At 35.9% G+C, this 21,258-nt stretch overlaps 2 protein-coding genes across 2 annotated transcripts; one reads left to right on the plus strand and one right to left on the minus strand.

Moving 5' to 3' along the window:
• Positions 1-3,682: 3,682 nt before the first annotated feature.
• On the plus strand, positions 3,683-4,757 carry LOC121766472 (probable carbohydrate esterase At4g34215). Its single transcript, XM_042162757.1, has 2 exons — positions 3,683-4,338; positions 4,423-4,757. The coding sequence occupies exons 1-2, from the start codon at positions 3,769-3,771 to the stop codon at positions 4,609-4,611; spliced, it is 759 nt and encodes a 252-aa protein (XP_042018691.1). The 5' UTR covers positions 3,683-3,768; the 3' UTR covers positions 4,612-4,757.
• Positions 4,758-9,070: 4,313 nt separating this feature from the next.
• Positions 9,071-10,670, minus strand: LOC121766461 (cyclin-D3-1-like). The gene is made up of 4 exons (XM_042162746.1): positions 10,104-10,670; positions 9,815-10,016; positions 9,605-9,735; positions 9,071-9,509 (listed from the first exon to the last, which is right to left on the minus strand). Exons 1-4 carry the CDS (start codon positions 10,518-10,520, stop codon positions 9,288-9,290), a joined length of 972 nt encoding a protein of 323 aa, XP_042018680.1. The 5' UTR covers positions 10,521-10,670; the 3' UTR covers positions 9,071-9,287.
• Between the last annotated feature and the right edge of the window lie 10,588 nt (positions 10,671-21,258).

The following is a 21,258-nucleotide window of genomic DNA, read 5'->3' on the forward strand; positions in this document are numbered from 1 at the left end:
AGCAAAATTTGAATACAGACCTAAGCCCATCACCAACCGGAGTAGAAGATCCTATCTCAGACAGAGTTGGCACAATAAGGCCCAAGCCCCGTTATTGAGCAACGGGAGTTAAGCCGCTCAACCACGCCGGAACGTTGCTCGCCCTGAACAAAATTATTATTAAGTAATGTAATTATTGAGAACACGTAGTATTGACACATTTATATTTGCACTTATTTTAAAAAAATTAAAATAAATACTCCAGTTAAAATGGAAATAGAGTAAAGTAACGAGAAATCTCAATGTACCGGTGTATTATTCAGTTGGGGAGTGCACGTCTCATACATATTCAAGATAAGTACATTTTCGGACCAAGTCAATCTTGAGTTTGGTTGAACCGACTAACTGACGACGGACGCAGAAAACAGTTGGATAGTTGGATGGGTGGAAACGTGTGGGACTAATGTTTTTTCGGACAAAGAGAAACAAACGTAATCCATTGAAATGTTGATTGATGCTGTAACTTGCTACCGGCGCTAGCTGTAATCCACACAAATAATTACTTAATTTATAAGTTTGGTTAGCGCATTTATTAATCATGTTTCTGTGGTAGCGAAAGGATTGGATTATTGGATTAGGAAGTGATTAGACCCCAACGCCGGATTATTCCTCTGCTTTCGGCCGTTTGTTTAGCCACTTTCATTAATTTTTAATGAGATTTTGGAAATTGTTAAATCTTGATGGACCATACGATGTAATCTTCATATTATACCTGATTTTTTCTTTTTAAATTTATCACGAGAATCACGCGTTTCATATGACAAAATTATATAGGAGTTTTTTTCAATTATTAGAAAGTACTTTATATGTCCACGAAAATATTCATATTTTGTCATTTTGGAACACATTTCTAAATATAGATGTTTTTTCTCTCCTACTTACCCACTTTTTTCTCTCCACCTCTTTTACTTTATCCATTTTTTATTCCCATCTCTTTTACTTTACCAATTCTTATTAAAACTCGTAATATTCACAAATGAAACTATTTTTTGTTGGCGTGGGGACTAATGTATAGAGCGGAATTTGTACTCCTTAGTAAGGGGCCTAAACCTCAATCAAACTAACTTTTTTAACTTTCACATTGGAGTCATTTTGGCTTTTTAGTACGTTCGGTAGTAATGAGGTCATTTCCTTTTTAGTAAAATTCAACAAATTTTGGATATCGGATATAATCGATTAACACATAATTACCTGGTTTTAATTTTACATTTCATATTTCGACTTGTACTTTCACACCCAAATGAATTTATTATAGGTTGATATTTGTAATTTGACTTACTATTGTTTAGTGTTGAGAAATAGGAATTAATATGTGATATGTCCGATCTATTATGATGAATCTAAAGTTGCCTCTAAATTAGTTTAATAGCTACATTATTTGAAGTCATTAAAAATGTAGGCATGAATATGATTTTTTGTTTTGTAAAATATTTGTTTTGGATTATTGATGAGTATTGCTGAACTAAAGCTAAGTTAAGTTATGGTTTTTATTTGTTTCTAAAAGAATTAATTGTCTTAAGCCATTAGATACCTTTGTCATTGGTTTTGTTTAAAATTACAATGTAGATTAGTTAATAAATTCCAAATGTATTGAGTAATAATCAAAAGCATAATTTAAGAGAGAAATAAATAGAATTGATTTATTGGGCCTCCAAATCTTTTATACTATTACACCATAACATGAAATGGGCCTCTCAAAAATATAAACTCATTCATCTCCCAACCGTTCGGCCGACCGTTGAACATCTCATCATCTTCTTCGCGGCGACGACAGGTTCCAGCTCAACCTTTTATTCCTCTGCAAATTGAACCAGTCTATTCGAAACATACTCAAACAAGGAGGATGTGAATGCAATTTTCACAGGGGTTTTGCGATTGCTATAGTGCTACACCATAAATGGCTAGTTACTGCTCTAAATCAAGTACGATTTGTGATGCGTTTTGGAGTATGATTGGAGCTACTTATATTCATATTCAACCCCTCTAAAACCGATAGGATGGATGATTAGGGTTTAGCACTCCCAGACAAAGCCCCTGTAAAATCTTATTATTTACAACAGCCAATTATAAAAAACGGCAGCTTTTCGAGGTATTGTTACTCACAGAACTAGCAATAAGCTACGCAGAGCTGCAACCGCTATCCCTAAAATGAGCTTCTCTGCGCCCACCCGCCCTATTTCTGGTTTTGCTGCTCTTGCATTCACTTCTACTCCGTTTCTTCTTCCACCAGACCTTTCTGCAGGTTCGCCTTCTCTTTTTTTTTTCTTAACTTGTTGGGGGATCGGTGGTGCACACCCGAATTCCATATTAGTATGATATTATCCACTTTGGGCAAAACCCTCACTGTTTTGCATCTTGGGGTACCCCTTATATATGCTTGCAACTCTTGTTCAGTATGCTTTTAAAACCAAGTAAAGATATCAAGGGTAAGACAAACCCCTTATATATGCTTGCGCAACTCTTGTTCAGTATGCAACTCTTGGGCTGCCAAATTCAAAAATAAATGAGAATAATTAATTAAGCATATATATCATTCAATGTGAGCAAAGAAAATTGTAGTAAGTTCAAGATATCCACAATTTACAAAGTTAAAACTCCTCGAATAACTACCCTTTGTCCTCCAATAAGAATTTACTTGTGTCATTTTAGTTCGTTACACAATAAGAGTCCATTTTCACTTTTACTATAGGTCATACATTCCATTAACTCATAGCACTCATATTTTATTATAAAACTATAGTAAGTATATAAAATTGGACTCATACTCCACTAAATTTTTCAACCCACTTTTCTTAAAATTTCTTAAATTTGTGCTGAGTCAAATGTAGACTCCTATTGTGGGAAGGAGGTTATACTTGCTTTAATTTTGCAAGAACTTCTTCCGTCTGAGTCGGTGTTTATATATTAAAGCAATTTAAGGGTACTTGCCAAAAATATGAAAAAGTTATCATATCTAAATATGAGTAGTGATAAAATGCAAACTCTAAATATTGTACCAACTCCAACTATGATTCGAACAGTTAGAAAATATCAACAGATGATAAAATAAATGCATAAAAAAATATCAACACAGTATCAACCGTTAACATTTTTTGTTGTTATTATTTTGTCATCTGTTGACATTGTCTAACGGTATAGATCACAGTATGAAGTTTGTATAATATTTCGAGTTTGAATTTGATTACATCCCTGATAACTCGATTTTGAATTAAATAATCCAATTAATAATAAAAAGATTTAGGTTTGTTTTCAAATACCAAAATCTGGACTAGCAACGCAGGGCCACATTACAGTATAGATTGGGCTGCCAAATTCAAAAACTATTAATTGGGCGTTTAAAACCAAGTAAAGATATCAAGGGTAAGACAAACCCCCCAAAATTAAACTAATATTCCAACTAATCAAAGCTACATATTTTAAATGAAGACTAAATCACCTAAAAATAACGAATTAATATTTGACTCAGGTTTCATCGCTTTTGTGTCTAGCAATATTTCTCGGACTACCAGTAACACAATAGTATCAAAATACGTGTCATGTGTCGAAACCACTAAAACACGAGATTGAAACACGAAATTATCGGGCATACTATTTTATATAAAGTGGAAAGAATGCCAATAGTTCTACTTCCAAACCATTCAATCATTCCATAAAAGAGGCCAAAATAGAAACTTCAAGCTTTGGCCTCTCTTTCTCAAATAATTTCGTTGCATTTTATCCGGCAAAAATATGAATCGCCTTGTTTGGTTAACGATTTTGTGCTGCTCAACATTAGTAAGCAGCCAAAACAAACCCCAAAGCATATTCATACTTGCCGGACAAAGCAACATGGCCGGACGAGCCGGGATTATAAATGGCCAGTGGGGTAACGAGGTCCCTCCGGAGTGCAAGCCCAGCCCACAGATCCAAAGGCTAAGTGCCAAGCTTGTGTGGGAGGAGGCGCATGATCCTCTCCACGTGGACATTGACCACAGGGTCTCCGGGATAGGCCCAGGGATGTCCTTTGCCAACGCAGTGTTGGCAAAGGACCCCAACATCGGGGTGATTGGCCTGGTCCCATGCGCAGTTGGAGGAACCTCCATAGACGAGTGGAAGAAGGGGATGAAGTTGTACAATGACATGATCGATCGGACTAAGGCCGCCCTAAAGGACGGAGGGTCTCTCCGGGCTCTTCTATGGTACCAAGGCGAGTCCGACACGTCAGTGTTACAGGAGGCCGAGACGTACAAAGTTAAATTTGAAAAATTTGTTGTCGACGTGCGTGCTGACTTGCAGGCCCCCACATTGCCAGTGGTCCAGGTATTCTAAGAAAAATTGATTTTATACAAGGCACATTTGACCGACATGAATAGTTTGATTATACTTTATTTTATGTGGTTGCAGGTGATAGTGACATCTGGTGATGGTGATTTCGTAAAAGAAATGAGAGAGAACCAGAAAACTATCAATTTGCCAAACTTGAAGCAAGTGGATTCGAAGGGGCTCGAGCTCCAGTTGGACAACTTGCATCTCACGATCGAGTCGGAGATCAAGGTCGGGCACATGTTGGCTGACGCCTTCCTCCAGTTCTAGTCGCAATGAACACACCTCGACCCTCCTTGTCCGGCCTTGAATTATTTGGAATATTTGCATATGTAATTGAACGTCATACATATTATGTGTACGTTGTGATTCGTTCTAAAATATCAGCAATAAAACATTTTGATGTTCATCAATTATATAGAGATTAAGTATCGAGCTTTATCCATCAAAATTGAACAATACATGATAAAACTAACTCTTATTTAACCCATCAAAATAAATAGCATTTAAATATGCAGATCTTAAACTTAGCCCAATAGATCAATAGTTCTGTTCTATTTGTGAACAAACATCTTTTTAACGATGTTGTTTTGAGCATCATCAACGGACGTCATTATTTTAGGATCACCAACGATGTCGATCTGTTATAGGATTTTCCTAATTTTGGCAAAATTGATTATTTTAAGGATCACTATGTAAAGACCTCTATTTCTGATTAAAGCAAGTTGGTGTGTATTACTTGGATACAGCCCAAATTATAGCCCATTATAACATTATAAAAAATGTACTTTTGGGCCAAGAAGGAATTTTCGAAATGATAAATTTTATGTCATCAATTTGCATTATCATTTATTAATTATTACCTTAATTATTAATAAGAGTGTGTTAATCATAATTAGGAATGAATCCATCGTATATTTCGCTTCACTGAAGCGTGCGCCTTTGTGGCCATGTACTTTTCTTTTATTACTTATTAGAATTTCTAGAAGAAAAAATGTATACCGATAAGGGGGTTATGCGATTAATTAAATTGATAATTAATATTCACAAAATTTAATATTTGAAAATAAAATGATGAAATAAGTTTAAAATGTATTAATTTTGAAAAAAAAATCATATGAGTAAATAAAATATGGCATAGTAAATGATACTATATGTGGATTGTTAAGATGGAACTAGTGGGGTATATAAAAAATTTTATGGGGAAAAATAAATGAACTGATTTTCTTTATTTTTGTGTTAACTATGCCAATCATATCAGATATGTCCTTCTTGATCCAATCATTATCACCTGAATAAGAAAAGCCAAGTGTACAATGATGGCATATTTTTGTGAGACTAAATCACCCAAGACAAGAACATTAGGTGCAAAATAACTAAAAATATTTCAATATGTGGTCCACGAACACCAACTTATAAATATTTATTTTTACACGGTGTTATTATGTCAGGTTTTTATGCCTAAATTATGGAGATATGTAAAAATTGGGGTGCATGTTCCTTCATCAAATTTTAGCAATAATCATTCAACAAATACTTGCCACTCATTTATTTTGAATTCAATTTTGTTGCAGAGGCATATGATGATGACCAAGCAAGTTTTAGTACTATAGTCAGCTTTGTTTATGCCCAAAAAGGAAAAGGTAAAAATAATGCAAGATTCCTTCTGTATGGAGTATATTTTGATAATATATATACTGATACATGTAAATTGTATACTACTATCAAATTATTATCCACTAATTGCTTGATTCAAGATGAGTTTAAAAACAAATTATGATGGTACTCGATCCATTTTTTTAGAAATGCTTATTGAAATAATAATTTCAGCCTCTCCTAACCCTCCCAATTTATAACGATTACTAGTCTTTATTTGCACCAATTCAGTAATAACTTGTTATGCTTGCACATATATATGGCTTGTAGCATCAGAAGAAGACAAAAAACTTTCATAGTAAAATAAATAGGAAATAAAAATGAAATTGAAAAGGAGTAAAAAGAAAAAAGAGACAGAGCGCATAAGCCTTGACAAGGTCAGAACTCAAAAGAAAGGCTGGTTCGACATGGCAGAAAATATGTCTAAAAATAGAAAAAATATTAACCGGAACCAACTCCACAATATTAAAATAAAATAATGAATGTGTATCTTTTTCTAATTAAATTATTTGGTTTGAATAAATATAATAAAGTCTATTCTCTGAGCCCCTGACGACCAAAAGAGCCAAAACAAACATCTAAACCCAAAATCAAAAGATACTGTCTCCCATTCTCTCACTTCCACCTTTTTCCGATTTTAATCGAATCTTAATCCCCCCAATTAACTGTTTTTCCCCTATCATTCTCATCATTTACTAACTTTTATTTATTTATTTTTTATTGTGTTCTAGACTTCTAGTGTTGTTGGTCGTAATTCTAGCTGTTTTTTTTTTGGTAATTTGACTTGCCACAATTTTGTGTGGGAAGAGTGTTATTTTTTTTTGTGTTGCACTTTGTTTTCCGTATTAAAGATTACTAGCTATTTGTGACTTTGAGTCTTTATTTCAAGGTATCTATCACCCTTATATATGCTCCACATATATTCATACCTATAATGAAATATCATAGTCGAGAATTTCAGCACACAACACACTATCATTTAAAGGAAATTAAAAATGGGTGATCAATGATTTCCACATGCCAGCTTAAAGTTGGAACATTATAGAGGAAAATTATGCAATAATCCAAAAAAGCGTCACGTTGCTTAATAATTCATTTCATACAACCCACACTCCATAGAGATCTATCAACTCCAAAAACAGTCAAATTGAGCGGAAATTAACTCACTTTAATTAATATATTACTTATATTCGTATAAATATTACTCTGTGTGTGTGTGTGGTGTTGGTGTATACATGCTCCCACCGCCATTCACGCTACTTTTAAGTTCAAAGGTGCATTATTTAGTTGGCTCGATAATCAAAGCTATGATATGTAACACACAACTTATTTATCTCATTTCTCCTAAAAAATGAATTAATATGATGATGTGTAACAACAAAATGTCATACATTTGGGACAACACATTATTTTAGAAAGTTTTACTTTGTATATTAAGTGGAGAGAGAAGATATAATATTTTTATTAATGTGAGAGAAAACTTTTTTTCATAAATAGAAATGTGACATCTTTATATAATGGGATAAACAAAAAAAAGTGAGACATCTTTTATGGGACGGAGGGAGTACGATGTAGCAATGAAGCTCAGATGATCTAATGAGATTAATCTGCAAAAAAAAATCAAATAAGTAATTCATAAGTATTTTATGTATACAAAATGAATGCATATATATAAAGAAACTATGAAAGTATATAGAGATTAATGATTAGTATCCCAATTTTTTTCCCTATAAATCTATGTCCATAAAAATTTGTTTAATGAATAGATTAAAGTTTGCCCATTAAATATAGAAAGAAAATGTTTGTTAGTAGTAGTTGAGAAATAATGTTTGTTAGAACTTGAATAACAACACAACCCAACATGCAAAAATGTCTTCGGTTATAAATAATGTCTATAGAGGAAAGTTCAATAGGGACGAGTAATGTTTCCCACATAATTATTGTAAATTAATAATGTTTCCAGTTCTTTTTTTTTGCTAATATAATGTAGAATATGACGACACATGCATATACACCAAAAAGATGCTATGAATTGGTTATAGTTCTATGCAAATAAATCATTTAGTTTAAATGTGATTGCAAAATTGCAAGGGTCATGGTTCCAATTGATCCCATCGACGGCCCATAAGTTAGAAAATTTTACTGTAATTAAATTCAATCTTTAGAGGTGTTGCTAAATCATTTTGCAACATCATCGTCTTCAATTATCAACAACGACCTTGTTCATTGTGTCCGACCCTATGAGTTTCATTTTTATGAATTCTTTGTCGTCAAGAAATGTCATGCTCATACTCATTTACAAGAATAAACTTTTGGCCAGAGAAATTTAATCGAGAAATCTAAACTAAATATATAGGTCGAACACTCGATCTCATTTTCCAACCCCACCAAGAAAATCAAAGCTCCCCTACCGTTGCTTTTAGCTCCCCTAGGAAAGGATAACTATATGCTTTTGCAACATTCAATTTACTTTTTCTCTGAAACTAAAAGCTAAAATCAGCAATATTTCAATTTGCAGTAGTTCGCATGCATTGAAAGTCAGTAGTACAAGAAAACTTCTAATTTAATCTTGTTTTAATAATTTAGTATTATAAAGGAAAAAGGCCAATTACGTATTTCTTGATCTATCTTTATTCATTAGGATATTTGGTTGAAGAAGGAAAGAAATACAAGCACACATAAAAAGCTGCGTACGTATTTGAAACTATCAGAAGTACTTTATCCTTAAAAAAGAGAAAAATTTACTTGCATAATTGAACCAAAAGAGATTTAACAATAACTTAATTCCAAATTTACCATGTTAACTATCTAATAAGTAAGATGGGATTGGGATCCATGTTTGAAAAATTATTCGACAGTTATTTTACATAAAACTAAATTAATACCATCATTCAATGCACACACCTAAAACATAGTGGCATAAATTATTTGTGTATATAGAATATTTTATTTAATCTCATATTCCAAATCAGAATTAAGCCCAGTGGCCGACAGATGGTTTCTCCCGTCAATTGATTTTTCTCTCACACATCTCTTTCTCTGAAATCTCAATGCAAAGACAAAAAATTGCTGCTATAGACAAAAAGGCATATCTATAAATAATAAAGTATATTCACAAAATCAACATAAATTAATTTCTCTGCATTTCTATTTCCCTTCATCCGCATAAAATGCCAACCATCTTTACCCCCATTTCCCACAAAATGATTTTCTTGCAAGGATGGTTGGCATTTTTTTTAACTGAATACAAATGTTATTCAACTTATAATATATTTATTATGCTCCATTAATTAGAATTCTAAAAATTGATGTGTCTTGATTTTCTTGAACTGCGGCGAGGAGGAAACTGAGGAAGAATTTGAAGCCACTGCCCAAGAATCGTTGGATGAATCAGAGATGAATGACAGATCAAACACCCCTTTCGGGCTACAAGGCAAAGATCCTAACTTTCTCTTGTTTCCGACATTTGTTGCCACTTCTTGAATTAGCGTACAGCAGTTTCTCACCTCGTCCTAATTTCAAACATTTGCAAGAATTTTAGTACTAATAAAACAAAAAATTTAAATGGACCTTTTTTTTATTTTACAAGTAATAGAAATCAGTATACCTTGTTGATTCCAAGAATTCCCAATAGTCGATCTTGTTGTTCCAAATCGATGGAGGGTTCAATGCTGGCTATCACATGCACCATTGTAGCAGTCGCCATTGTAGAAGGCAGATACCCCATGAATCTGCTGTCTGAATTTAATGGAATAAACTATCAAGATTTTTATTTATAAAAAGGACAAAAGATGGGATTTTTTAAATTTTGATTTACCAGTTACAACAGAGAGAATCAATCGCTCGCATCTGGTGAGAAAATCCCTACAAAGATGCTCATTCAACCCCAGCCTTCTTGCAAGGTAATCAAGAAACGAAAATGGGGTGACGAGATTCATCTTCCACTCAAGCGTAGACAGAATCAAAATCTCCATTTTCTGGATGTTTTTGGGCTGAAACACATAAATGGGCTCCTCCACCTGCACAAATCAGCCACGCCCATCTCATCAAAATCAAGAAAAGATCCAAAATTTTTATTCATAAAGATTGAATTTTTATGGACATACTTGAAAATCGAGAAGAAGAGGGACATCGGTTTCGTCAACTTTTGCAGCGAGGGAGAGAGAAGCAACAGCAGCGAGCTGAAACATCCACGGCTTGTCGCATCTGTGGAGGAATCTATCGAGATAGGTGACTGCAAGAAGCGCAGTGAGAGGGGAGAAGGAATAGTAGGCAACCACTCGAAGCATCCATTGAACTACTTGTTCCCTTGTGGGGTTAGGCGTTGGATCTTGTTGCTGCGGTGCGCTTTGCTGCTCTTTGTGCAATAATGAGGTGAGCTCCTCGTCGTTGCCGTGGTCTGGTTCGGAGAGATTGAGGAAAGAATGGGCGTTTAAGGGATAGGAGGTTTCTTGATTTTCGGTGGAGTCGAAATGGTCTTCGTCGCAGAAGAGAGGGTCGAGGAAGGGAGTGTGGGGAAGCATGGTGGGTTAGGGGAGGAGAAGGGGAGGAGAGTGAGACATTGTGGTTTTCTGGTCAAATAGAGATAGGGAGAGAGTGAAACGTGGTGCGAGACATCTGTGAAATTGGAGGAAAGGGCTAAAGATTGGATTTTTATGGATGGGGCGGCTTGTTTTCGTGGTTATAAATGATGATGATATTGATGTGTGCGAGAGAAAGGGATTTGTGGCAAACCTGAACTGGGTAAATGGGACGAGCTGGCTAAGGTAATTCGCAACGCCGTCTCTTAGCTGTCTCTTAATCGTCTCATCTCTTAACTATTCATGGGCCTCACTGTACTTTTCACTTCATCTTTTAACTAAGGGACAAAACCTACAACCCTTCATCTCTTATCCGTCTCTTGACCATCTCATACCTTAACTATTTATTCAATTTCATTTTTTATTTTTATTTCCAACAAATTCAATTAATAAAAACACACTTCATTAAATAAAATAAAATTACAACTTAAAATTCTTAAAAAATTAAAAGAAAACATAATTAAAATCCTAAAAAAATGAAAAATACATAATTTAATTTCTTCCACTCACTCTCTCTAAATTCAAAATCTCAAAGCTCAAAGAAGCAGAAGAAAGATCATGTGCGTCTACCGGTTGCCAAATTTTGCACAAATGTGCTCCATTAAATCATCTTGGAGTTGGGCGTGGGCGGTAGAATCACGTGTCCTTGCCCGAATAGACAACCGATCTTGTATAGACGGATGCACTCCACTGCGAGGCGGACTATTTGCGGTAGAGCTTCCCGGGGTTTCTGGGTCGAACCAATTTCTCACCTCAGGTCCTTCGTCGGCGACAATCATGTTGTGCAAGATTATGCACGTATACATGATGTCGACCATACTCTCCATAAACCATGTACGAGCCGGGGCTTTGATAATGTTGAAGCGCGCTTGGAGAACCCCGAACGCCTTCTCCACATCCTTTCGAGCAGCCTTCTGCTTCAGCGCAAAAAGAGCATGTTTTTCGTTCACCGTTCTGTTGAACGTCTTCACGAAGGTTGGCCACTTATGGTAGATGTCGTCGGCAAGATAGTACCCCGTTTTATACCGCCGGTTGTTAGAGATGAAGTTGATGGCCGAAGCTTTACCATCCAAAACTTCCGCGAAGAGGTCGGATTGGTGGAGGTCGTTTATGTCGTTGTTCGAGCCGGGGACCCCGAAGTACGCATGCCAGATCCATAGCCGGTAGTCGGCAACAGCCTCGAGTATAACGGTGGGGTGAGTGCCATTGTGGCCGCTCGTGTACGACCCCCTTCACGCCACCGGACAATTCTTCCATTGCCAGTGCATGCAATCGACGCTGCCAAACATTCCAGGGAATCCATGCACTTCTTCGTGAAGGCGGAGCAGGAACTGGCAATCTGTCGTGCTTGCCTTCCGGAGAAATTTTTCCGTGAAGGCTGCCCGGACGCCTTTGCAGAATTAGAGCAAGCACATTCTCCCAGTGCTTTCTCCAATGTGGAGGTATTCGTCGAACACATCCGTCGTTTGTCCAGTCGCAAGTTGACGGATTGCTGCAGTACATTTCTGCAGCGTCGTGTGTAGGGATGTCAATGTAACCCGAACCCGCGGGCCGGCCCGAATAACCCGATAAAAATATAGGGTTAGGGTTGTAATTTCGCAGCCCGAATTTAAAATCGGGCCATTCGGGCTGACCCGTTCGGGTTGTCGGGTTAGGCGGGCTGACCCGTTCGGGTTACGGGTTGGCCCGTCGGGTTGAAGGCTTCTGCACAGCGAGCAGTTTCTGTAACGGTCATAACTTTCTCTACAAAGCTCCGATTGAGGCGTGCAATATATCCACGCGAAGCTATTTCGAAGACGAAGAGAATGATATGTATTAGAGGTTTATCAGACTTCAAAATCTCGAGAAACATTGGCTCAAACAAGGCTGTTGCACATCCACATATTTTGTGTACATTTTCTAATCAATTTTCTATCATTTCTCAATAAACATGTAAACATACCAAAATATAGAAATATAATCAAAATCATCCAAGACAACCCTCTAAAACCATGCAAAATCCAAATACGTCAACCGACTATATAAGATCACGAAAAAAATCACCATGTGGTTCATGGATTCATAAATACTCGTATATAAAAGATTTCTTTTAGTATATTTCCAATATAATAGTGCAAAGTATTTTGACGCCGCTTCGTCATTGAATTATGCGTACTTTGATGATTCTTAAAATAAAGATAAATTATTATTTGACTTATTTACAGCTGGAATAAATTAAATTTGACCAATCATAATTCAAGAGAACTTAGAGTTACTCCAATTAGCTAGCATCTTGATAATTCACTCTTTAACAATTCAAAATATTTTTGTTACATCTACGATGCACCTCTCACGTTATTAAAATTTTATTTAATTTTCTACGAATTGATTTATGTTTGAATTTTGAAACAAAGTGTTGATTTATGTTTTAAATACATAAACATAAACATACTATTGATAGATATTTTGTAAATAATTATGTAATGAATAAGTTATTTAAATTTAAATAACTTAATCTTTTTTAAAAATATTAAAGAAAATTTAAAATATGTATTTCATTGTTGAATGATTAATTAAAAATATGTATATAATTAAAGAAAATTTAAAATACGTATTATTTTTTGAAAATATTAAAAGAATTAAAAATACGCATTGGCCCGAATAACCCGGTGGGTTAGCCCGAAACCCGAAGGGTTAGGGTTAGGGTCGAACTTTTATAACCCGAAAAAATCATAACCCGAATAGCCCGTACCCGAATGGCCCGACAACCCGAACGGGTTGGCCCGAACCCGAACGGGTTGGCCCGATTGACATCCCTAGTCGTGTGGCTGGGACGGCCAACGGCGTCGAACCCTTCTTGGAAGAACTCTTCCCGGGCTGCCAATGTATTTGCGATGTGGAGAAATAGCGGTTTCGCACGCGGAAACGGCGATGGAAGTAGGTACCTCCCCATACCGGGTTATCACATAAGTAATTGCGTACTAACCTTGCGGCGGCTTCCTCCCGGTTACGATGGATGTAAATCCGAGATCGTCTTTGGGGCGGCGCGGCTTCCTCCGCCTCCCTACGTCGACGCATTTGCTCAAATGGATTCATGAATGGATTAACTTTGGTAGAAGAATAAAATAGATGATTTGAGATGAAAATTGGAGAGGAAATGGAGATGATTTGAGAAGAATAGATGTATGTTTGTGTGTGTAATGAGGATGAAATAGGAGTATTTATAGAGTAAAAAAATAAAATAAAAAAATTTAAAAAGGAAAATGACCGTTGAACGGTCATATGACCGTTTTTAATTTTTAATTTTTTTTATTAAATTCGATTTTTTTAAAAACATGATTTATTGTGTCAGCGTGACGAAGCCCACTCGCGGGCCTTTAGTGGGCGTCACGCATGGCGCTGGAGCGCGCCACGTCGCGCGAGCGCGTGGCGAGACAGCTCGCGCGCCGTCTCGGAGGGACGAGCGTCTCGAAGGGACGAGATAAGGGACACCCGCGAGACGCGTTGCGGGTGCCCTAACGAGTTTGTTTCGCATCAACTTTGGTCATAAAAGTACTCCAATACTCGTATTTTGGTATATTTCCATATTTTTAATAAATAATAATGGTGACTCATACATATTCTCTTCGTCTATTTTTGTATAAACTTTAAATTATTAGAGCATCCGCAATGGTGCGGATGTCCCGCGCGGACACCTGGCGGACATCCACAATAAAAAAAATCACAAATTCACCGAATTAAACAATTTACGGAAATAGAATTTCGACACGAATACGGACGGAAAAGTGCAATGATAATTTCACTAAATAAAAAAATGAAAAAGTATAGTTTAACAAAAAAAATTTTAAAACAAATTACATTATAAAATATCACTGTGCGCCCCTCCGCGTCCATATTTCTTCAATTATATCGTTCTGAAGTCGAATATGAGCTTGTTGTTGGCGCATGTCGGCAAATGCACGGACCTGATCGGCAGCTCCATGGGGTATCCCCGTACGCATATTGGCGATGGCCACGTCGTGGCTTAGACCGACAGCATGAGTATCATCATTGGCCCAATCAGTCAGTGCTGGACCTTCATATTCGACAATCATGTTGGGCATGATAATACATGCGTACATGACATTAGCGATGCTGTCAATATACCACAGGAGTGATGGACCCTTCACTGCCGCCCATCGAGCCTGGAGCACACCAAATGATCGGGTTTACCCACCGCATCCTCCCTGAACCTGAAATACTCGTATCGACGCTCTAAAGTGCTCACGATACGCATAAATAGCGGACGATGCATCCTAAAACGTCACCGGAATAAGTTATCCTCAAACCGTGGCTCCGAAGCGAAGTAGTCCTCATACAACAGATGGTGTGCAGCGATGTGGCCCCGGGGTACTATAGTTTGACGATGGATGGGGCGAGGTACCACCGGCTGCTGCTACTGCTACAAGGCCGCTTGTATCATGCGATTTATCTCCCGGGACGTATAGGCCCGCACCTGTTCGTTAATTCGTCAGCGTATGTCATCAGCACCCGCACCACTACCACAACCACAACCACTAGCCATTTTGGATATACTGATAGGAACGTAGAGAGAGAGAAACCCGTTAAAACAAGTGGTGCGAATGAAATGAAGTTCAACGAAACGTATCTATAGAGTTTTTTTTAAATCGTGACGTCCCCGCGGGACGTCGTCGTGGCTCTCCAATGGCGGACGTCGCCGGAAGGCCGCGGATATGCAGTGTCTGCAGCGGACGTCCGCATCCGCGCCTCTCACTTTTAATGGCGGACGTCCCGCGCGGACACCCGACACTCCGGTCGGACGTCCGCCGGGAAATCTGCCATTGCAGATGCTCTTACTATAACTAAGTGCGGATTTTTAAAAGTGTATTACAAATAAAATTAAATTAAAATCAAATTAGAACATTAATAAAATATAAATCTCATTTTTATATATCGGAATCTATAATAATTTAATGGACTAGGTAATCTACTTATCCAAAATAAAAAAGAAAAAATGTAAATGATATCAAACTTGTCTCACAAGGCCATTTTAGTTTTGAAAAAATGTGCAATTAAGAACTTTCTACAATATTTATTTTTTTCAAATAAAATTGATCAAAACCAGGAATCATTTGTATAATTTACTATATAAATTAAAAGATCTCGAAAAAGATAGTATAATATATCCCTTTTATTGAAAGTGGCACAATTTTTCTATCTAAATGTCTAAGTGATAAGTTTCTTAAAAGATAAACACTATTTTCTTTATATTATAGAGTATATTTTACTTTATTACTCCTGTCTTTTTTATTTAAGGAGTTTAGTAATAATGTAAAAACTTACTTTGAAAAAAATAGAGTAAATATAGAGGCAAAGGGAATCAATATAGTCATTAGGAACTTCTTAGCAAGTGTATGATTATTGATTATCTTTCCCGCATTTAGAATTCAAATCCCTTATTTGGGAATATTTTATTCCTTCGGCAAAGTTCTCTTCTCTATTTTTGTAAAAGGTGTAACATAAATATAAAAAAACGTTCATTTTCCAATTGATTACTATAACTCATCAGTAATTAGTTAACACTTAACACTCAATCAATGATTGCGGCGGTGTGGACTTCCACACAACAATTCTTATGATCTTATAAATTAAAACGAGAAAATATGAATACAATAAATTAAAAATGGGTGAATGTATAGAATATTTAGTCCACCAATATCTTTCTAAATTGAATATATACATAAAAAAGTTAATAATGACAATTGTTTCATGTATATAGTAGAGTTTGCCTATCGAAAATGACTATTCTCAATTGATTTTGTATTTGCTTTAAACCCTTCAAGTTGGAAACAACTGGATGAAGTACCTACGCTATTAACTGGATGAAGTACCTACGCTATTATATGTCATGTGATTATATTTGTGTGTATGTTTGTTCTACTGTTGTGTATAATATCTAAAATAATGGCATGCTCTATTGCTATCGCAGTGATCATTATTTGAATTGTATTTGTGCTACTTAAGTTGTTTATAAAGGTGATCAATTAAAGCTCTACACCACTACATATACTGTGTGTAGTGTAGTATTGACAACTGTTTTTTGGGCTATAATCGTGAATTAAATTTTTATATATATATAATAATTGTGTATTATTATCACATTAAGTGTAGACGAGCCAAATTGAAATAAAATTTGTGACAAGTCAATTTATAAACTGTTACGCCGAACTCGATGAATAGTCCTGAATATCAAGACTAATAATCGAGGCCATCACTAATTTTTTTGTCCACATCCATTAAAAAAAGATTCCAGAGCAATAGTGGACATTTTTTAAGCCACATTTCACTTTATTTAATTTTTTTGTATTTTAATTCAATTGTAAATAAAATTATCGGACTATAAATAATTAGAAAATGAGATAATAATAGAATTAAAAAAAAAGTATTGGGACCAAATATTCGTTGTATTATAAATACTGGAAAATTATACAACGAACATTTAAAAAAAAACAAATAAAAACACCGGCTATGTGTGCTTCCGCCCCGAAAACACCGGCACCCAACTGCTCCCTGATCTTCTGCACTGGTGCATTTTTAGAGATAGAAAAAATTAGAGAGTGAAAAGTGGATAGAGAGTGAAATGGGTGTGAAGATGTGTGTGGAGTGAAAATGAAGATGAGAGGGGTATTTATAATAAAAATTATTAAAATTTTAAAATTAATAAAAAAAATGCTATAGGCGCGCCGGCGGGCCGTGTGCAATAATCAGCTGTGCTGACCCCCGCAGCTACCCCACCATCGCCTGTGTCCCCGCCGAGTAGTCGGCGAAGGAGCTTCCGCCCCCTCCCATTTGTTCCCACCGCGGCGCCCGTGTCCTCCACTATGGGTTGCCGCGGCTTAGCCAACTCCGGGGCGGCCGGCGCGCCGCCCCTATTGTGGATACCCTTATACCGAAAATGAATAGACGGGCAAAACGAAGTCATTGAATTAGAATCCAAGTGTAGTTGTACTTATAGTTGTAGCAATGAATAAGAGAATAATTTTGGAAGACATAATTTAAAAAGAAAAAGACAGACATATCATATGTAAGGTAGCAATAAATAATGGGGTTGCCCAATACAAATATGTAACGTACACAAGATTTATTAATTGTTTCTGGCGAATGGGAGAGAGGCATCGTTTGATAAGTTGCTATCTTTCTCACTCTATTTGGAGAGAGGAGATTAGAGACAGATAAAAGGACTACTGATTTCTGTTTCAGGCTGATAAAAGAGAAGTGAATGATGCGTTGGAATGACAGGTGGTTTCATTTTCCCACTCAGTATTTCCACTCTCATATTTTAATGTTTTTACTCTAAATCTAAATGTACCTTTTTTCTCTGTGTATTTCTTGGGTTTACCGTTTTATTACACTAACGTACAATTTTAAATTTACCACACCTAATTCATGTCCACAAGTTGGATTCAATCTCGCATAGAATAGATATAAGAGAAATGTCACCGTTCTTAACACTGTTAATTCCTGATAATATCCACAATTAATTTGTTTGATTCTAATACTTTAAATATGATTATAAACAGAATTAATTTTTAAATTGTTATCATATCCACTGTTAATTCGAGACCGAGGGAGTTTATTTACTAAGGGCTCGTTTTATAGCATGGATTGGATATAACATGATAGATAATTTGGGATAAAATTTTCGGGCCAAAAGCAGGATAGTGTATGGATAAGGATTTTATTATGTTGTTTTGTAGATTGGATTATTTTTAAGGTTAAGGTATGTACAAGATGTACAATGACAAAGTTGCCCTTACTATAAATATTTTTATTTAGAAAAGAATTAAAAAAAGTGTAACCCAAAATTCATCGAAGATCGTCCCTGCAATTCATCTTTGATTCTATTTTCCAACCCAAACTTCATCAAGGATCGTATATTCTCAGAAATCAACAAAATTCACCAAAAAAACCCATAAAAATTACTAAGAACCAATGAATAAGCATAGAACTTAGATAAATTAAGTCATAAAAAATTTACATAGAAGTCAAATATAACAAGCAACATTGAAATATCGATGCAAATATAGATATAATTTTTTTAGCAAGAATTAGATAAGGGCGCATTGCCGACTCTCGAAGATGGTATGGCACAAAGGTTGCAGATTACGTTGGGGAGCCTCGCATAGAGAAGAAAATTGAGGGGAGTAAGGAGGCTGGAATCTCCTTTGGAAATTCATCACAGCCGGATTTTGCAAATTTGCTGGTCACCGCCGCTACTATCGCCTGGTAGCGAACGACGATGCCCATAGCAGCTAGACAACCATTTCAGTGACCAATTTGAGAATTAAACCCAGAAAATTGACTCACAAACTCAGGAACGAACCCAAGAAATTTTAAGAGCAACAGTCACCACCACTACAACCTGGTCACAAACGACGGCGGATGAGGCATGAACGACGGCGGCTGATTCGCGGGGATCTACAACTTGGTGGTCGAGGCCCATCGCCGCCCCACTACCGTCGGTGGCCATGGCACGGACGAAGGCGAGGGAGATATGAAGAAGAGAGGGTTGCTCGAGATCAAGAGTAAATAGAGATATTCAGCGCAGACGTAGCAGGCTATGACAGAGACCTTATTGGGAGAGAAAGGAGGTAAGAGAAAGGGGTAGGAGGGGAAACCTGCTGAAACAGTGCATAAACCCACAAATTTTTTGGGATTAATTAACTAAGTCCAATAGTGAAAAATAGCACTATTCACGCCGGCCTGGCGGGACGCCGCCTTTTTTTCGGGCCTTGGGTTGCATTTATCCAAGCTACAAAACAGAGGATTAACCCAGATAATAAACCTTTTCCATGAAAATCCGGTCTATAAAACGGACCCAGATCCGGATGTGGGCCCGGATCCACTTTTATTAATTTTTTACTCCTTGCTCTTCCCCAAGAGCACAACACCCACATCCATGCTCTTCCGCAATGACATGCTCAAGGGTCCCACCATTCTATTATTCAATTTAAATAAAAACATTTCCACAATATTAAAATGCATTAAAAATACCCGGAATACTATTACAAATTATAAAAAAAATAAAAAATTTCATAATTAAAGTCTTAAAAATTAAAAAGTACATAATTAAATTTATAAATTTAAAAAAACCCACTACTTGTGGCCGAATTTCGCCCAAATGGATGATGAATGTGTGTATTTATAGACGATTTTGGGATTAAATTTTTTTAAAAAAATTTCAAAAAAAACGTTCATTAAACGGCTATATTTTTGGGAATCCGAAAATATATATATATTTAAAATTTTGGTATTATTTTCAATTAAAAAAATGCCAACGGCCAATAGAAACGCGCCACGTCGCCCTGCTCAGTGGCACGGACGTGCTCTATGTATCGAGCAGAGCCGTGCCGTTGGCAAGAGCACAGCAACGGACAGGGGAGTGCCGTGCCAGCGGCACGGACGCCGTCCTCCGCAGCGAGCACAGCTGAAGATGCTCTAATGATATCCACCATTCATTCAAAAGTCAATTTAAGTACTACCCCCTCCGTTCCGGTGAAGATATTCAAATTCTTAAGTGGAATGGAATTTTAGGAGGAGTTGTTAGTCGTAAATGGAATAAGTAAAGAGAAAAATATAATTGAATATTTTAATGAGAAGAGAGGTAAGAAATATTTATTTTCAAATATAAAAGGTGGACATTTTGAGTGAGACAAATTAAAAAGAAATGTGAATAACTTAGAATTCAAGAATATTATATGTTCCCCATTATTTATATTTAGCGTATATAATCCAGGTGTCATTCGTATTTGTGGTGGAACCGAGTCAATTAATGACAAAGAAGTAAAGATAATGTCTCATTATCATGCCAAGATTAAAAGGCAACTGTAGTATTACAATTAATTACAATAATCAATTTGTAATCATTGTTGTCAACCGCCTTATACCCTAATACGCATAACGTGTACATATATACTCATATTACAATTTGACCTGATCATTGATTCATTGATGCAATTGTAATAGAAATACAAAAACATCCGAATATTTAAATAATATCGTTTTGAACATTACTAAGGTTTTCAAGATAAAATAATACAAAAATATAATTTAGGATTGAGTTGTGAGATTATTTTAGTTATAGGGGATTAGCTATGACTAATTATCTTTATGATTATCCATCTAGGATTGAGATGTGAGATTGAATCTCATAAACCAAACACACTATAAATTTAATCCCGGATAGAATCTGCAAACCAAACACCAATATAATTTTATATAGATGAGATAATTACAAAAAAAAAAAAACTAATTGAAGAAAATTAGTAATTTAAATTAAAATTATTTCTTATAAATATACATTCCTTACAGCATGGAGTAAATTGTTTGGTGATCGAGCACTGCAATTGGGATTTTCAGATCTTAATTAAATACAATAAAAAATCGATTTAACCGTGAAATCAATTATTTCTTAGCATTTTGAAAAGTAAAAAGAATTCAATAGTTGGCCATCAGAAATGCAGAAGATATGCTACGATTTTCCGGCAACATTCAGCTTTGTCTGCACAAGTTCCACAAACTTCAGTACTCTTGCTTCAAGCAATCATCCATTTATTTGTAATACAAAAAATTATTCAGTAAAATAAAAATATAGAAGTAGTAGAACAAGTTAAGAACAAAAACATTAAAAAAAATCAAAACA

This window comes from Salvia splendens, chromosome 2 (genome assembly GCF_004379255.2).
Source record: "Salvia splendens isolate huo1 chromosome 2, SspV2, whole genome shotgun sequence".
NCBI classification, from domain to species: Eukaryota; Viridiplantae; Streptophyta; class Magnoliopsida; order Lamiales; family Lamiaceae; genus Salvia; species Salvia splendens.

Coding starts and splice junctions, on each gene's coding strand:
- LOC121766472 (XM_042162757.1), top strand. CDS start 3,769: ATGAATCGCCTTGTTTGGTTAACGATTTTGTGCTGCTCAACATTAGTA. Junction 4,339..4,422: donor CCACATTGCCAGTGGTCCAG/GTATTCTAAGAA, acceptor ATGTGGTTGCAG/GTGATAGTGACATCTGGTGA.
- LOC121766461 (XM_042162746.1), bottom strand. CDS start 10,520: ATGCTTCCCCACACTCCCTTCCTCGACCCTCTCTTCTGCGACGAAGAC. Junction 9,736..9,814: donor GATTCTCTCTGTTGTAACTG/GTAAATCAAAAT, acceptor CATTAAATTCAG/ACAGCAGATTCATGGGGTAT. Junction 9,510..9,604: donor GAATTCTTGGAATCAACAAG/GTATACTGATTT, acceptor GTTTGAAATTAG/GACGAGGTGAGAAACTGCTG.